The sequence below is a fragment of the Manis pentadactyla genome, chromosome 10 (genome assembly GCF_030020395.1).
Source record: "Manis pentadactyla isolate mManPen7 chromosome 10, mManPen7.hap1, whole genome shotgun sequence".
In the NCBI taxonomy this organism is placed as follows: domain Eukaryota; kingdom Metazoa; phylum Chordata; class Mammalia; order Pholidota; family Manidae; genus Manis; species Manis pentadactyla.
In genome coordinates, this window is record NC_080028.1 from 61,812,421 (window position 1) to 61,831,425 (window position 19,005).

The 19,005-nt window shown below is 39.9% G+C and overlaps 1 protein-coding gene and 1 long non-coding RNA gene across 8 annotated transcripts in view; one reads left to right on the top strand and one right to left on the bottom strand.

Annotated features, from left to right (window-relative positions):
- Nucleotides 1-13,538, bottom strand: part of BEST3 (bestrophin 3) — a 70,350-nt gene extending 56,812 nt beyond the window's left edge. The window contains exons 1-4 of one of the 7 annotated variants that reach the window (XM_036920966.2): nt 13,370-13,534; nt 11,653-11,820; nt 8,364-8,458; nt 7,673-7,906 (exon numbers count right to left, since the gene is read on the bottom strand). In XM_036920966.2, the coding sequence (XP_036776861.1) occupies nt 7,673-7,906; nt 8,364-8,458; nt 11,653-11,804 (481 nt within the window). In that variant the 5' untranslated portion in view covers nt 11,805-11,820; nt 13,370-13,534. Of the gene's footprint in view, nt 1-7,672; nt 7,907-8,363; nt 8,459-11,652; nt 11,821-13,369 lie in introns of all 7 variants that reach the window. The other 6 variants (XM_036920959.2, XM_036920967.2, XM_036920961.2 and 3 more) reach the window with 6 other exon arrangements.
- Nucleotides 3,921-7,661, top strand: LOC118930122 (uncharacterized). The gene is made up of 3 exons (XR_005031892.2): nt 3,921-3,982; nt 4,587-5,996; nt 6,348-7,661. It is a non-coding gene; the product is annotated as an uncharacterized LOC118930122 (long non-coding RNA).
- Nucleotides 13,539-19,005: the final 5,467 nt, after the last annotated feature.

The following is a 19,005-nucleotide window of genomic DNA, read 5'->3' on the forward strand; positions in this document are numbered from 1 at the left end:
ATGAGTTAGACAGTCTGCTTTTTTCTTTTTAAAGACTTGCAGAGCATGATTAAGTCTTACTATAAGAAGTTAACAGATAGACTTGACCTATTGTGTGTGGCTCTATGCTACAGACTTACTACAGCAGTTCACCCCTTACCTGGGAGCCTTTTCTCAGACATTTCACATCGGGTTTCTAGCAGTTATATTATTGGGATTTGTACTGCAATTTCCAAAGATGACTCCATTTATATACTGGCTGCAATCTCTGTCATTTGACTAAAGAGTAACATTACCACTGGTTTTTTTTTTTTTATTCAGGTTATTGTTGTTTTTTTAATCAAAAAGTGCTGGTAAGTCCTTTCTTGGCTTCTTAACAGAAGGCAAATATGCAGAGTGAGGGTTTATTTAGTGCAAAAACTAAGGCTAGAGTTAGCTCTTCCCTACTGTGGAGCCCACCCACTGATTGGAAGGAGATGTGGAGAGCAAGGAAGGCTGGCGATTTACAATTTTCGGTCCAAATTTATTGAGTACTTTACTAGGTACTGTGAAAGAGAAATGATGGCCAGGCATTAACGTGTCCTCGGGAAGGTACAGACAGGCATGATATTTTTTGTTCCCTGCAGGGCCACCCATCTTATCCCAAGTAATCCCTTCTTTGACAATCAAATTATTGGTGGATTGAGAGAAAATCTATAGAGTTAGCCAAATCAGTTCAAAGAGCATTTGTTATGAAATGCAATGTTATCCACATCAGCACTTTGGGTCATTTTTATTAGAGACCCATGATCTTTTTCAGAATGTGGTCATTAGTGTATCTCTAAGGCTCTGTTAACCACAGGTGTGGACTGCTGCAGTCTGGCTGTTCTCTCGCTTGGATGGCCCTCACACCACCCTGTCCCCTTCACACAGCTGTCTGCCTGCTGAGCTCCCCAAGGCCCTGACTACACCCCTGCCATTGCTATTTTTGCTTGCCAGTGCATCTGCCTACAGTCTCTCTTGTTGTCTCTTTTCCTTCTGGCTTTCTGGCTGGTTCAGCTCTGCTCAGCAATTTTAATACTGCATATCCCAAAGAACCCTCCTTAGTATTTCATGTCAGAGTTTGAAAAATACACACACATATATATTGTGTTTGATGGAGGAGGATCTGCTACTTTCAGCAAAATTTTATTGCCCTCAATACAAAGGACTAATTAGGTCTGTCAATAAACAACATTTCAATTATCAGGGATTTTGTCTGCTGGACAGTTGGTCTGTTATCCTCAGTTGACACTGAGGCAGATGTCATTTGCCTTTAAAACAGAGTATGCAAATGAAGCCATTAGCAGAACTATACAAGCTCTGCCCCTCAAAACCTGGCGGCGGAGTGGCTTTATTGCCAGGTCTTTCTTAGGGAGAAAGTCCTCCATTCAGCATTGTGAGCTCCTCTCAGGGAGATGACTTTTTTCAAGAAGACTGCAGGATGCTGCCTGGCTCAGTGACATCTTGGTACTGTACAGATGAATGGAATGAAGCCATTAGCTTCAACTACAGCTGTCCTTTAAGTTCAAGGGTAGAGGTTTACTAATCTGTCAGTTGAGAAAATCAAGGCGAGGCACAATGAGACTGAGCAGGAGATGGAGTCACATTGTGAAAACATTGTCTAGGGCAGCATGGCAGACTTTTTTTTTGTTTTTTTGCTACCATGAGCCACAATAAGACATATGTGGTTCCCCAAACAATTACTGGCTCTCCTACATGATATGCTCTTTTATCCCATTCCATTCCATTAAAAAGTCTGGCTGCAAGCCATTAAAATGATTAAGAAGCTAATAATGAATCACCCCACCCCATTTGAAAAGCTAGAAATAGGATATTGTGAGTTGTTGGTGTAGTGATGCTGAACAGAGAAAGAGACCCTCCTCTGTTTTCCTGATAGGAGCAACACAGGTCAGCCATATTCCTGTCCCATCTGGTAGTTCACTGCCTTCTACACATGACACCCAGGCAATAATATACACAAAATCAGTGCTCATCTGCCCAGGGAAGCCCAGAATTTCATTGCCCTGCGTGACCAAATCTGAGGCGATATGCAGATAAAGTCGGAGGAGCTGGCAATGTACTCTAGTGTAGTAGTTCCAAAACTTGGCTGCCTATTGAGATGGTCTGGTGAGCTTTAAAAACTCCCGATGCCCAGATTGTACCATGTACCTATTGAATCCTGATGTCTGTGGGTAGGAGCCAGATATTAGTATTTTTGAAAGATCTGTAGTGATTCCAACTTGCAACCAAGCTTGGGAATAATTACCATAGTATACAGAATCACACAGCAAGCTGGTAATTTAAGCATTCTTGGGGATCAAACATCTTGCTGTGCTTCTGGGGAGCTGTTTAAAATGGGGATCCCCAGGGCCCAAACCCCAGAGATGCTGATTCTGTAGGTTGCCTGGGAATGTGAAATTTAATTTAAATAAGTAGCCTTGATAATTCGGTGAATGTGGTCTATGATCATACTTTGAGAAAGACTGAGTCAATAGTCTGATTTAATTCTTAGAACTGTGGGGAACCTTCGGGCACTGACGGCTGAGACTGCCCATCCACGGCGCTTAGTCCAGGAGGGCTGGTTCTGTGCACTTGCTCTCCACAGTAGAGTCAAGTTTCACCACAGGATGACATTCTGTCTGTCTGGGCTCGTCATGCGAGACCATAGGGGAAACTGACTCAGCCTGGAAACGTCCAGCCAACAGAGAAAAAAACTGGCCCAGCCCTGAATACTACCACCCACTGGATCCTGTCCCCTGTAACACAGAGCAGTTGGAGATTTCAAAGAGACCCAGTGCCCTGAAATGTTTCGAGAAGGACTGAATAGCAGACCACAGGGAAGAAAGTCAGTATTATACAAAATCCACTTGATTTTACTTAGGGAAGATCACAGATTAAGTGATCCAAACATGGGGCCAGCTCTCCAGCCAGGGTGTGTAAAGTTAGAACTTTTAGCTCAACAGCCACCTGTCAGTTGGAATCTTACTTAATTGTATTAATGTCTGTTAATCTTTAAGTGTCACTAACAATTCTGGTGAGGTCTCCTCAGGCTCTCTCATCACAGATTAAGCTCGAGGAACTTAATGTGAAGATTCCTGGGCTTTAAGAAAACTAAATAATGCTCTTTGTTCAAATTTTACTGTTTTCTAACCACTCTTCTAGGCTACTAAGCACAGAAGAAAACTAGAGACATAGAAATGCAATATAGAGATGTGAAGTTTAGCTGTAAATGTATTTATGCTTGTCTCTGAAAAAGATTTGTAGTAAATTTTGCTGGTCCTTGAGGGCAAGAACCATATCTGCTCTTGCTTACAGCTGTGTTCCAGTACTCAGTACAGTGCCCGAGAGATAGTATATAGGAAATAAATCTTTGTTAAATGAGCAAGTGCATGACTGACTGAGACTTAGTAATGTTTCTTTTAGAGGAATATATATAATTTCGTATTACTTATTTTTGTGCTACTGGTGAATGATTTTGAAGACAGATGTTTTCTCCTCTTGATCACTGTAAAACACCTGATAAAATGTTTTGATTTAGTCTCATACCATCAGGTAAGCACCCAAGTATGGCCATCATTTGAATTGGCAAAGATCTGGAATTGTGCACCTGAGTTGACCTAGAATGAGAGACATCTTCCAGGGCAGGTGATTGGAATGACTGGGATTTTTCCAGGAGAGGTTTGTAGCTAACAGGCAAAATAACAGAGACTCTTCTATTACAGCTCCTCTGGTAAATAACTGTTTGATAACAGACTAGTTCAGGGACTTTTTAGCATAATAGACAGTATTTTGCATTCAATTGTTATCTTTCTATTATCATGTGAGCAAAAATAAAACATTCTTTACTTTTATTTTAAGAAGTTTAACCTGAAATACCAAAGCATATGTATTTCTCCATATGCATGTTGGTTCTTGTAATTTTCCAGAATAATGTCACTTGACTGTCCAACTTTAAAAGCAAGGCAAGTTCGGGGACTAGCAGGTGAGTGACTTTGCTTATCCAGCTCCAGTCCAGTGATTACTGGATGCTTCAGAAGGAGCTGCTGATCTTTATTCTCGCGGCCCTCCCATTCATTTCTTCCCAGCTAGCTTCAAGTCTTTGTGGGAGGGACCCTCCCTGAGCAAGGCAAAGAGGTTGGAGGGACTCCGATTGCCATAAAGCCCACTGTTTCTCAGAGGGTGATCCAGGGATCCCCACCCTCACCCCTGCCAGCCTTGAAGTCTCCAGGAACTTGTTAAATACACTCATTCCTGGACCCCACACTAGACCTACCAAATCAGAGTCTCTGGGGTGGATTCTTAGGATTTGCATTTTTAGCAATAATTCATTTTTAACAATATCTAATGTGCACTGAAGTTTGAGAATATGTACTTTTCCTGGCAGGTGATTTTATGTAGGGGAGTCACCTGGCAAGAGGTTTTTTTTATGCCCTCAACATTGCCTCCTGCCTTTACTCACCTCTTTGGGGTCCCTGCATTTTACTTACCAGCCCTCTCTGGCCTTGGGCAGAGCAGGTGCCCTGGCTCTGGGCTCAGGGCACCTGCCAAATATTTTCCACTGTCCCTAAACTTCCTGTTCTTCCCAGAAATGTTGGCACAGGCCAAGGACAGTCGAAGAGTGCTGGACACATGTGCCCAGTTGGGAGAGCTTGGAGACTGACCCCATGGACGGACTGCATCTGCCCTGACTGTGGGAGGACTGGAGCAGGAAGGCCATGAGTCAGAGCTGCCTGTGGACAGAGAGGGTGCTCACCCATGTGGCTGGCCATGGGGCAGCCTATGAATTGTCTCCTCCAGCTTCAAGGGCCAGGGCTAGGAAGCTGTGCCCCTCACCGAACACACAAACTTTATGTTCCTGTGGGAGGCTGTCCCATGACCCCATTTTCTGCCTTATGAGAAAGCACTCAGGAATGAAAGAGAGCACAGGACCTCGTGACTGCGATCATCAGTGATGGTCCCCCAGGGCCCCTGCAAAGGCCTTCGTCCCCTCCTATCTCCCTCAGTTCTCTCCCCTCTTCAGATGGTCCACACAAACTACCAAAAAACTGAAGTCAGAACAGTGCTCATTATGTCCAAACAGGTCTACTTCAAATCCTCTAGACAGTGGCCTCGCACCAGGCAGCTGCCTGAAGCCCCTCTACAATTCTGGAGCCTCTTGCATGGTTGAAACCTTGAATTCATCCTTTTTCTTAATTGTTGTTCCTCTGTTACTAGTAATGAATTGCTTGGTGGATGCCAAAGCCTTTACCCTCCAGGGTAAGAAAAAGGGTTTAAAAAATAAGCATCCCAGAAAAAACTTAGAACAACTCAAATCTCAGTGTGTTAAAAAGGCAGCACAAGGGCATGTTTAAAGGCTAGTTTCCAAGACTTAGATCCAGTTCTGATTCAGTAGAAAGAGCCTGGGAATATGCCTTTTAAATAAACAACTCTAGTTATTCAAGTTGTAAATGGCCTGTACTCTGCAGATCCCACCTTGAGACACATTTGTTTAAATGTACATCAAGGAGTGAATGCTTCCCTTGGGATGGTTGGAAGTATCGGTGGCTGGGGAGAGATAACTATTCCAAGTGCCTTGGAAAGGGAAAAAGAGTGGATGCAAATACATGACAGGCTTTGCACATATTTGACAAGGAGTAAGCATTGATACCATGAAAAATACACCTAAAGGAAATGAAATCATGCCATTCTCCTATTCATTTTGCCATCTCTGCTTGCCCCTCAGATCTGGGCAGCATTCAGGGATCAGATCTGGTTAGACTCAGGGATGCCCAGAGGCCCCAAAGGCCTCTCCGTCGCCAGCCCTCCTGACTTCCTTCTGATGTGTTTTGAATATGGAGGTGACAGGAAGAGGATGAGAATTTTCTCTGAGAGCGGGGCCTGGCTTCTGCTTCCTGTCAGAACGCACTCTCCTCTTTCCAAGGATGCATCAGGACTAGAGGAACACCACCTTTATTCATCCGAGTAAACCTTAGGTCTTACTCATCAATTCTGAATGGGTCAAACCCTCCTCGTTGGTTTTTAGGACTTTCCTCAGAGGAAGACATTCCTATTGCATTTGATCCTTTAGAAGTTAGGGTAGGAAAATTAAGTTATCAGGTGGCATTTTCAACTTGTTCATTCTGAAGCGACATTCAACTTTTAAATTTGAAGGAGGTATGGCAGTTAACTTTTTTAAAAAGTTCCAACTGGTTTTCATCGTGAGATAGCTGTGTGTTTGCCAGGTCATCTCTAGCCTTCATCTGGATCTGAACCAACCTCTTACCCCTTACTCTGTGCCCCTAACAACACCCTCTACAAGCCTCCTTCTTATTTCCACCTTGACTTTCTTCATGGTCATTGTAGATCAGGAAGACCTAGAATGTGGTATTAAATGTCTTCAAGTGAGCAAGGGGCTATGTTACACCTTTGTGCTAGATGGTGTCATTATTAATAGCAAGCACTCATGTAACACTTACCATGTGCCGAAATACTTTGCAAATGTTAACTTGTTTAATCCTCACTACAGGTCTATGTGGTATATGAGATTGGTGGTTTTATAGATTACTATGAACTCATTTTGTGGATGAGGGAACTAAGGCATAGAAAGATTAAGTAACTCACACAAGGTCATGTAGCTAGTAAGTGGGGGACTAAGGATTCCAACCTGCATTCTCACTCACTATCTGTATCTATATGTCCATATACTACCCATCTAAGAAGGCAAAACCAGGCCGAAGCCAGAAAATCCTCCAGAAGCAAACAAAAATAATACTCTTTAAAAAAAATCTATTTTCAAAGACATTTCAGAAAAGGAGACTGGAAATAGCAAACTAATTTGAGCATGTACTCAATATAAAGGCAGAATCACTTCATGGTTCTTATATCTATATATTCATTAGTACAGTCCAACAAACTACAATCTATTAAAAACAACCCTGCATGACAACCAATTTTTATTTGGTTCATGCCAACAATTATCTCATTTAATCCTCAGCCTGTTGAAGACTGCCTTAACAGCTTCTTTGCTGAATATTAACACACCAAAGATAACTGTCTTTCTAACATGATTTCCAACACACTGTGTCCTGTAGCCCAGGTAGAAAAATTGCATCTACTTTTGAAGAATAGGAGAGACCACAGACAGACTCACACTGAAGCAGCCTTTTACTGAAAACTCACATTGCTGGTTCCTCCTGGAATCTACTTCTGTTTGGGGGAAAGCATTAACATAGGAGTCCTGAGCCTCAACTGTAGTTCTGGCTCCCCACTAATAAGTTGTATGATGCACGGTAGGCAGTTACCTCTTTGAATCTGTTTCTTAGCTTTCTTATGTATTTTTAAGGTCAAATGAAATTTTTATGAAAGTGGCGAAACTGTGTTACAAAATGTAAGGTAGTATTACAGATGGTTTTAATAAATATGATAATTATTATTTTATTTATCTAAAGGCCATGTGACTGCAACTTAATTTGAGGTTGCCTGTCTGCTGTTTCCCCTCCTATGACCCCCCAGTTAAACTTCTTGTGGGAAGGAACCATGTCTTATTCATTTTTGCCTCTTGAGCCTGTTTCTGGTACATAGTAGGTAATCAGTAAATGTTTCCATTCATAATAACAGGAGTTTTCAAAGGAATTTTAAAGGTATCCCATCTAGGTTGAGAGGAGCCCATGAAAGAAAAAGTCATTCATAATACCTGCTTCAACCACATGGTCCATGGTTGGAAATCTTTTATACACAGCCGTGCTCACCGAGCGGAAGATGAGCAGGGACGTGAGGTTGACATAGCGCATCAATGTCCTTCTGAGCAGGCGCCCATGCTCGTCCCTCCCGTGGACACTGCTGGAGATGAGGAACATCAGCCTGTCTGGCCAGGGAAGATTCACAAATTGGTTCCACCACCGGTTCACAACCAGAGTAACATAAAACCCTGAAGAATAACAGGAAATCATAAAGCAAGTTCTCGTGGCAAATCGTTGTTGGCACTGACGCTTTGAGCAGTATTTTAGCCTTTTTAGAGACTGGGTATAAAAATACGGTGTTATCCATACCTTATCATTTTGCCCTCCAGAGAAAGTGTAATTTGTGCCTGGCAATGTCATAGCAGCCAGTAAGTGGTATTAGAACTCAAATGTTGATGGCAAAAAATAGAGGGTTAGTGGAGAGAGAGCTTCATTGTCCAGTGGCAGATTATTACCTCAAACGTGTTTGGGGTTAATTTAGCGAAAGCGGCCGTAAAGGCAATCCTTATGGATGATTCTGGTTCTATTGCAAGCAGTGGCTTTTCAGACATGCCTCTCAGCTTGGAAGCACTCCATGCAGAGTCACAGGTGTCACCCTAATGGAGACAGCTGGGTGGCTGCGTTCTGTGTGTGACCTATACTTACCAAGCACAAAGGTTACTGGAATTTGTTCAGCATATCTGTCACAGTAAATTGATAATTTTTCAAAGTAACGTTTTTGGGCTCCTGTAAGTAACAATCTGGAGCAAAAATAAAATGCACAGCCCTTTATGATATGATACTCCTGCACCTGCTTTGCAAGTGACATTCAGTGCAAACAATTAAGCACAAATAATCTTAATTTTTTTTCTTTTAAGGAGCAATAGTTTTTTCTTTCTTCCTAAGCTGATGTGTCTCTAAAGCTTTTTAATTACAGAGTGTTTCACATGCTAACATTTTGCTGGTCATTAGATAGTGGGATTTATTAACCATTTTATTTTTATATACTCTATATTTTCAAACTTTTATATGATTAATGCATTGATTTGGAGCAAAATACTCATAAAAGGGTTCATTTTCCAGTCATTCATCACATGTACTTTAAAAAAAGTGTCTTGATTAAGTGGATTATAGTTATTAAGTAATAATTAAATAATAACCCTGAGTTTGACATCTTGATCTACTTTCTTCTGAATATACTACTTAGCGCATTATTGATTACACATGTTTTACTTCAAGGTATGTTACTATTGGTTATTTTAAAGCCTATAATTGTTAAATATAAAATAACACAGATTTAACAATTAGAAGTGAAAATTTTTACTATAGTTGATGAATGTATATTTATACAATATGAATGTCAGAATTTATATTATAGATCTGACCCAAACCCATTTTCTGGTATTGTTAAACATAAATTCATTCAATGGAGCTATTATTGTGATTTATGTTACAGGGAGGGGATTCAGAGTCAGAAGAAATGTCTTGAAGAAGGTTAATAATAATAATTGAAATCTGTAAAGAGAAGCAGCACCAATGAATTTGCATACATGAAATGTCCAAGGGAGGAAGGACTCCCTTGGAAAGTTCCATTATAACATATGTCAAAGGCATATCTGGGTCAGTACAACTTTGATAAAGGCGGCATAGGGACAAGGATGTAACAGTGAACCGCCAATCAGGTTGCAGATGAAACTGGGAGCAGGTGTGAGAAAGGAGTGTAGGGTGCAGGATGGCTTAGAGTTCCTGCTCAGCTTTAGAGAAGGTGTCAGAAGTCCTGAAGTCAGGAAAAGCTGATGGTGGCAATCACCTGGTTGCACAGGCTTATCAAGGTCATGCTGATGACAAGTTACAGCCAGAATGGTTTCTGGTCCTCTGGTAGAAATGGTCAAAGACGATTTAAATGTGGACAGCACAGACGGCAGGGTCAGATGCAGCCAGGTTGCTATCCCAGCACTGCTACTTACAGATTTGGGTCTGGTGCCTATTTTTAAATCTCTTTGAGCCTCAGTTTTCTCCTTTGTAAATAAGGATAATAATGCCTTTGTATCAGGGATGTTATGAGGATTAAAGAATATATTACATATAAAATTACTTAACATAAGTTGTCATACTTAATCAATAATAAAGTGGTTATTATTAATAATTAGCCAAAGGAAAAAATATTTAGCTAATAGATACATAGAACTTTTACAAGCTGGAAAGTACTATGGGAATTATTTTGTCAAATCCATTCAAAAATAGGAAAAGATAGAATCAGATTAATGAATTCTGATTCAGTCTTAGGACTTGTGCTAAGTATAATTAGTAACAGGATTAAAAAAGCTTAGAGCCATTTGTAGACATGAGAAAGAAACTATGTCTATATTTTTCTACAGGTATATTTGACAAATTCAGCTTATCATTCCTGGTACACCTTTGATCAAGATGTGGGGATCTATTTTAACAACATTTTACAGTCGAACTTTTAAAAATGAAGAATGATTTGAACAATTGATTATTGTTATAAATGTATGCACTCACTAGTTTTAAGAAAAAATATATGCATACAACTTTGTGGGGCATAAATAAGATATTGGAGCAACCGTGAAGGCCCCATGGAGCATTTCTGGCTAAGGTGCAACAGTTCTGAGGGCTTTCTATTCTAAGCTGCAGTAGCAGCAATAAATTCATATTAGTAAAAATAAACTAATGAGACAATTATCCTGAAACATCATGCATATCCTGCCATTTCATATTGCTGAAGGACTAGGTGACACAGAAATAAACTGTCAAAATAATATTGTATTTATAAGACACATCTGAAAAATTATTAAAGGTTTTTAACAGAACTCTCTCTTTGAAGATATTTTGTCAAAATGTAGTCTACCAATATAAACATTTGCTTGGAATGATGGTTTTGACATATAGCAAAATAGCTTTTCTTATTCTACTTTTGATAATTATCAGCCAGCCAAATTAATATCCCTTTTCTTCAAATGGGGTCCTGTTGCTGCAGGGAAGAATGCAGGTGGGAACAATGATATACACACTTGTTCATCTGTATGCAGAAGAAAAACAACAAACTGAGGTACATAGAAAAGGAAGATACACAGCCTCAAAAACCTTTAGCTTTTCTATTTTGAGTTTTAACTTCCCCCAGGGAAGAAATGTATGCAATCAGTTTTAATAAAAAAAATCACAAAGCTTCCCTTTAATAAAAATGTTAAGGCAATACTTTTTAGTCATAAAACATTTCTTGGATGTGAGATTGCTCAAATTTTCTGTCAATCTGACAGGCACAGGTTGCCATGTTATAAAGAATAAGCATCTTTTGTGAATAGAACATGCCCCAAACACAGGTGATATCAAGAAAACGAATCAATTTTCAGGCCTTTTCTTTAGCAGAGGTATTGGTGCAGGTGTTGGGCACCATCCTGCAGAAGACCTTATTGCTCCAGGCAAAAGGAAGGAATGTGGCCTGCTGTACACCATTCACAAACATGTTAAATATGCAGGTACTTGCTACAAGCTGTCAAACCACAGACTGTGAATGAAATGATGTATGTAGAGAGGCACAAGTAAGTACTGTTCTGTGGACTTTGCCATTCAAAGTCATCATGTTGTGAGGACTAAAGTATAGATCTCCCGTTTCATGCTTATAGCAATATTCATGGAGCACAGCTAATACCTTATCATGATCAATTAACACCTTGTCATGATCAACTAATGCGTGGCTGGAATGAGAGCCACCTGAACATGACGGTTAGAGTCTACTTAACATCCCTAAAAGTAGTTAGGTACGGATTAACATACCCTGTCTGGAGGAGAGGAAGGCAACCGAGAGGATCATGCAAAGGAGGAGGTGGCATAAATGCAAAACTCAGCAGCAACCAATGGGTGACTCGGGTTTTTGAGACTGTATTCTTCCATGATATTTGGTGGCCATTGTAGGAAGACATGCAAAGGAAAGTACCTGTACACCAAACTTATTGCTGTGTAAAGAACAGCGAAAACAATAAATTCCCTGTACAGCAATTTGTAGATGCTGCCTCTCCATTTGAGGAGTAACCTATGAAATCCAAAAAAAGTCGCATTTGCTACTTTACTGGAGTAAGTGACAGTCATCTTGGACAGTACTTTTCTAGAAGAGCAAGAAGACAAAACACAAATAAAAAGCAATGTTTAAGGCAGAGCATAAATCTGTATCTCAAAAGAAACCCAGGCCAGCAGCCAGTCAGCTATCTCCCCTTTCTGCCTTCTTTTGTTTGAACAGTTTAGAATTTGAGATAAACACTGTCTCAGCGCTAAATCTTTTAGCAGAAAAGAGGAGGAAAGGAGTCTCTGGGAAGAGTAATTTCAGTAACCTTAAGCTTGCCTTAATTTCTAAATATTATTTTTAGACTATATAACCATTACTCCAATGTTGAATGAATAAGTGAAATATATGAGATATGTTCTAATATCACCTGTCATGTATTTTCTTAATCCATGGGGAGATTTAGGTTATTGGTATGCTATATTCATTGACATTTTCAAAAGCAGTGGACAAACTTACTGTTTGGGTCTTATTTGCCAAAGTATAAAGAGTTAATGATTTCACCCTTCAATTTCCTAAGGGGAAGTTTTGGCTTTCCGAAGTCGGGAGGTACTGTTGGAAAGACAAAAGCTTCTCATGGGAATTTAATTGATGGGTTACTTTTGGTGGTTTTGGTTGGAGGTGTGTGTCTCTCCAGCGGCGCTCTGAGTGCAGGGTTAGCCCTCTATGCGCTTCACAAAAAGCAGACAAAACGCGGGGACACAGCAATCCTAAGCGGTGCTTTCCTGTTGAAAAGTCTTGCACCAAATATTTAAGGATGGTTCCATTTCTGTTTGGAGAACCCGTTATTTAGGACTTTTTCTACTTGGATCTTTCTGTGGATATGCGTAGGATGAGAATTGGGCCCCCGAACCTAGTTTTCAAGAGTTCCGTGAAATTCCGGTGCTTTTCACCAAAACATCCAACATTTGGGTTTTGAGGAGATGGCCCAAAGCTAATCTTTGTTTGAAAATCCTGCTCTCCTACTCTCTAACATGGAGCATACACAGATAAGATGGAATTTCTTTGGAATTGGTTTCAGAAGGACCTATGAGGAAGAGACTATTACAGACCTACTTAGAATGAAATTACGGAGCTTTTAGTAGAACTGTACCAGACACATGAAGTAAATCCTATCACAGATCTCTTATATAAAGTAGCCAACAGCACACATTTTATCATCAACATGAAACTCTGTCTTTATGCACAGGTAGGAAAACAATCCAACTCTAATTTGCCTTGTAACGAAATGAACCTCTGGAGCTATATTCCCAGTATGTTTTTGTGATCACAAACTTAGCCTTCAACATTACTCATTTTAATAAAGAAACCAGGGCTTTTTGACATGAGTAAGTGGCATTACAAGAGGATGGGACTCACGCCACAAAGTTGGTTTCATTTTCCCATCTTCACGTTGTCTATTCATGTAACGTGAATACAGCCAGCACCGGGAGTGGAGCCTAATAAACCAGGCCCATTTCTCATGGGCAGAGTAGTTTTAAATAACAGTCCTTGATTAATAGTTCACCCTTCTATTGCAGCTCTGTCAGAAAAACTAAGATCAGATAGCGAAGAGGTCAGGATTAAAATGCTTAGGTATGCTCTGTGCACTAACCTATTTATTGGGTTTGGAGTCTCCGATGGGAAATAAACTCTTCAAATTTCGGGCTCCTCCTGAAGAGGGGCCTCCAGGCCGGTGTGGCACTCCTGGCTTCACCCCTCGCTCAGCACACTTGGGTTTTCTTTCTGTTCTCTGGCCCCTGAGGAGACCCAGAGTGTGACAAGTACAGGGGTTAAATGTCTTTCCACTTGAGGAGGCGTGTTTGTGCCAATTCGCCCACTGATGACAGTTATATCTGGGAACAAACAGAAGCAACAGCAGCTGATGTGGCTTTTTTCTGATCTATAATTATAACTCCACCTGCCATCCAAAGTGTCCCTTTGAATGAGAAGTCGGTGGTGACGTGAAGGAGGCTGTTGGAGTCTGACGTTTTCATCTTGACTCCACCCTGGGATCAAGGAAGAAAGGTTCATTTCTTCATGAAGTGCACTGAAGGGGCTCCAGCAGCCACAAAAGGGAATTAGGACCGTCTGTGCTTAAAACGAAGACTACGTTCTTTTCACGAACTAAGGCAGGCAAGAATATAAACAGGATTTTCACTCATTTGAGAGGTATTGAGAATGCTCTTCCATTAAAAGCAACAAGCAACAGTGTATTTTTGAGAGTGTATACATGTGTTGGGTGCATATTTCAGAAGAGCATAGAGAATTACTATGGTGGGGTGGCTTAGCGTGGTGGAAAATGATAGCACACTGATTCATTACATTTCTTATCCTTCTGTGGTCAGCTAGGGAAAATTTTTTAATTATTCAAAATGTTTTTTCTTAGGTTGATTGTGTTTCCATGTTTTCCTTCTAGAAAGAGAGAGTTCATTAGCAGTCTTTAAATAATAAAAAGTAATTTCAGGGTAAATTCTGGGATCTTTTCAAACTTCTAAAGTAATGTGCTTGTGCACCAAGCATTGTACCTTCAGCTTGAGTAAAATAACTACAAATAACATGTATTTTTATGGAGAAAGATATAGAAAAAAGGTGCTTATTCAGCAAGTGAGAATTTATTTGCGCCGAAAAGTTTTTCTAAGCATTCTTACATTTCATGTGCATTTGACTGGTTTCTTTATCAAACTGTAAGTGCTTTAGAGCAAAGACAGAGTTGTAGGGGTCTGGTTTCTTGCCCCCATCCCTGGTCATAGTTGCAGCACAGAGCCCTGTGCATAATGGACATTCACAATGTATTTGTTGTTTATCACCTAATTGCCACTATGCCACTCCTGTGAGTATATTTGGGGGAATTTGTGAACATTTAAAAACTGTCTACACAAAGCTGCACATTTTGTATCTGGATTGCCATGCAAATTGATCAGATAGACCTGCTGTTGCATTTATAAAGGTTTGCAAGACTGATCAATGTGATAGAGTTTGAGCAAACCTAAAGTCCAAGTACTTATGAAATAGAAACAGAGTTATTTAAAAAAGTTCTCACTCTTATGTCTCCTAGTGGACATGCAGTGGTGCTGAAACATGGCCTGATTCCCAGCAGTCATGACTGCATGTGGAGGAATCTGCCTCCTCTACGGGGCACTGCTGGCTGATCTCACTTTTTAACAGGGGTAATTACATTCGTCTTTCCCATCAGGCTGTTTTGGGGAATGACTAATTAGTGCTTGAGATAGCATTCTAAATGCAAATCAGTCAGTAATGATTAGATTGAATAGCAAATTCCCATTGTCGAGCTCTCACCATCATAGATGGTGGCTATCTCTAACAGGTACCAAAATAGCCATTCAGAAATTATTTCAAAATACCCAACAAACACCAAATTGCAAATTTATCTGCTCATATGACATTTTGCAGAAAGCATTAAAGTTCTTGTTTAAAATAGATATATTCCTTCCAGGTTCTAACAGGAACAAATGCATATTAAAAAATAAAATGTAGAAGAAATAAGTAAATAAAATAAAAAGTGAAACATGTAAAGAATGGAGTGGCACTCTATCCTGCCACCCTAGAGGGGTGATGATCACTTGGCATAAACTTCATCTTTCCAGACTTTTGTAGAAAATATTTTAACTCCTGTAGTTAATAGCAAACAATATGATAGACACTTGAGCAATTTCAGGGCTCTAGGAGATAGCTATGACAGTCATATTTTCTTTTGACAGCAAGCATCAAGTTATGAGGTCCTGACCACTGATTTTCAACAATCCTGATAAACACACTTGTCTTTATTCCAGTAAAGTTCCAGTGACAGGACTATTAATAAAAAAGAACAACTGATCATTTCTTAGTGATGGGAGTACTGATATTCATCCACAGATGTCAGGATAAATCATCCTTTGTTCCTTAAGGGAACAGAAAACAACAAGGTTAGGAAGCCCCTGCCACTTCCTAAAAGAGAACCAAAAAGCCCCACATTAATTCATATATTTATTTTAAAAGCCCCACAGCCTTTTAAAACTGATTGACTTACTGCACTGATGTGAGAAATCTACCAAATTTCTTTTGCATGCCTGGTTGAACATAAACGTGTACATAAAAAGTTGCATCCAAATATTCAAAGACAAGAAGTTGTGGTCTAGAGGCTTTGATTCTGACTTTAAGACTTTTGGACATAACTAAATGGGGAATAAGAAATCAGTAAACGTTTTTGGACAGGAAAAGGGCTTGAAAAAGTCTGTGTAGTAGAAAGATGAATCTATGCTAAGGGCAAGTGATGGCTTTGAGCGGCAGGGAGTGTAAAAAGGGAGTCAGTTTGAAGGTTATTAGTGTTCTGAGAGGTTCTGGGGTGGTGGGTAAGTGGAATGAAGAGGAAGGATGGTGAGAGAGCCACAGTGAAAGAGGGAAACTACCCCAGGGGAACGAACAAACGGAGAAGTCTGATACAACCCTTGTCTTGTCCTTTGAGCCCATCTGCTCACGAACAAGAACTACAGAATATGATCTCAAATTTGTTCAGGTGACATGGGTCTTTGTAGGGCACCATGTAATTTTGATACGTTTTATTTGATTTCCTGCAAATAGGAGCATCTTATTAGCAAAATGCATGCAAAATAAAGTCACAAGTAGGCATCATATTGCCCACAAAAAAATCAAGTTGTTGAATTAATTGATGAGCCGATCCTTGGTTTTTCTGTTAATAATTGTTTCTGGCACTTACTCATTTTGCTGTGTGCTGGGCTGCTCTAGAAAAAAAGACAGTAGTCAGTGCCAAAGCTTAGAGAAAAATTCACAGTAAACTTTCAGTGGAATATCATTCATTAATTTTTTTTTCCCCCAAAAGATACCTTGGCTCAGTTGGTTTGAGAACCACTCAATTATTTTTTTTCCTCACATTTTTCTTTTTATTAAGGTATCATTGTTATACAATCCTACACTCAGGTTTCACATGAGCAACACTGCGGCGACTACATTGCCCCCCCACTATCAAGTCCCCACCACATACCCCATTACGGTCACTGTCCATCAGCGCAGCAATGCCATAGAGTCACCACTCTTGCAAGTACATTTTTATTGGCTCTCTGAGACTGTAAACTTCTTGAGAACTCATGCCTTATTCTTTCTTGTGTTTTTTTTTTCTCCCTATTTCCTGGTTGCCATGAAGGATGCAATAGCTGCGAGATAAGCAGCTTGATTGGGGTCAGTCATGCATCAATTCCGATGTGCGATGGTTCCTGATGCATTCTGATGGCGTTGCAAGTCGGCCAAAAATCAAACCAAAGGGGCTGGGGAACCTCCTCAATTAATTTTTTTTCTTTAATTTCCAAGTAGAGAGAGCAAACTCCTAGGACTAGAAAAACTTTTGAGTTCTATTACAGATGACTTTCTAAACTCACAAGGGACTGGATATTGAAGAATCATCACTACTTTCCTTACATAGAGTAATTGCCAACTCAACAAAACAGAAATGCATTAGTTCCAATTCTGAAGGTTATCTTTTCTAATGGAAGGTACAGAAACTTTGTTCTATTTTAAGGATGAAAGCTTAGAGTCTAGAGAATAATTCCTGTGGTGCTTAAAGTGTATCCTGTACTTTATAATCAATGATATTTCTCAAACGGATGGTACCACTTAGCTCAAGTGCATTCCAGGTTGTTAAAAAAAAATTGCAGCATAAAAACCAATTAAAAACATCAGTTTAATTTCACATGAAAAAGCATCATGTTTACTCCAAACGGCTGTGAAATTTTGTTACTTCACCAACATAATAATAGAAAGTGGCCATTCTGGAAATTATATAGCTGTGGATAAAGGGAGGATACAGATAAATAGGAAAATAGGTAAATAGGAAAAAGTTTATGCATAAATTCTTGGACTAAAACACCTCTTCTTTTTTTTTTTTCATGCATGCATGCGTTTTATAAGTATTCACGAATCACCCTTTACAGTAAACTGTATGCTTTGAGAGGAAGATGAGATGGTAACACTACCACCTCTGACAAATTTTTACCTCACAACTTAACTTGAAATTATATCAACCAGAAATAGCTACTAGTTTGGAAGACATTTAGGATCCAGAGGAACATGTTTAACAACACCACTGGGGACTTGATAATATGGGCGAATGTAGCAACCACAATGTTGCTCATGAGAAACCCTCACAAGACCCTACACCAATGATACCCCAATAAAAATTTTTTAAAAAACACCATTGGGATACAAACAGAAAAGTCCAGAATGTAGGACACTCTAGAGGACAAATGACTTGGTTTACTCATAAAATAAATGGCAAAGGAAAATATTTCTTTTTTATTTTATTTTATTTATTTTGTTTTTTAAATATTTTATTAAGGTATGATTGACACACACTCCTATGAAGGTCTCACATGAAAAAACAATGCGGCCACCACATCCACCCACACTATCAAGTCCCTACCCAAACCTCAGTGCAGTCACTGTCCATCAGTGCGGCAATAAAACACCTCTTCTTGTGTAGTAAAGTGCATGTGGAAATGAAAAACAACTGTTGGTTCTGATTCTTTATATGGTGGATTGAGTGTAGTGAAGACACCTTTTTAGTTTCTTACACCTAAAGGCTCCATAATGGTGTTACTGCTTAGGAGGGTAGTGGGTTTGGCATAAGAAAGTAAAAGGGAAAATTCAGTTTTTGCTCCATATAATTTTATATTTAAAAAATAACATTCATGTTTTCATACTTAATCATATGCAATAAAAAGTCTAATCTGATACCACTTCCACAGCCCAGATCTTTTACCCAACTCCAGACTTAACTTGGATATTCTCGTAACATCTCAAACCCAACAATGCCCTAAACGAGCTCCTGGTCTTTTCCATAAAACATGCTCCACCTGCAACTTTTCATCTCAGTTGATGAAAATTCCTTCCTTCCAAATGGTCACAGGACTTGGAGCCGTCCTTGGCTCATCTCTTTCTCAAACCACAGTCCAATCTTCCAGGAAAACCTGTTGGCTCCACCCTCAAAATACCTGTAGAATCCGTCGCGTCGCTCTCTCACCTCACATTCCTGTGTCCACTGCTGCCACCTCATCCTTGTCACCATCTCCGCCCACCCAGCTCACTCTGGCAGCTTCCCAGAAGGTCTCCGTGCTCCTCCACCTGTCCCTTCGGTCTTTTCTGACAAAATGGCAGAGTGATTGTATCAAAAGGTAAGCCAAGTGAGTCATGTCACTATTCTGCTCAAAACCCTTCAGTGGCTCCAGGTTTCTCTCAAAG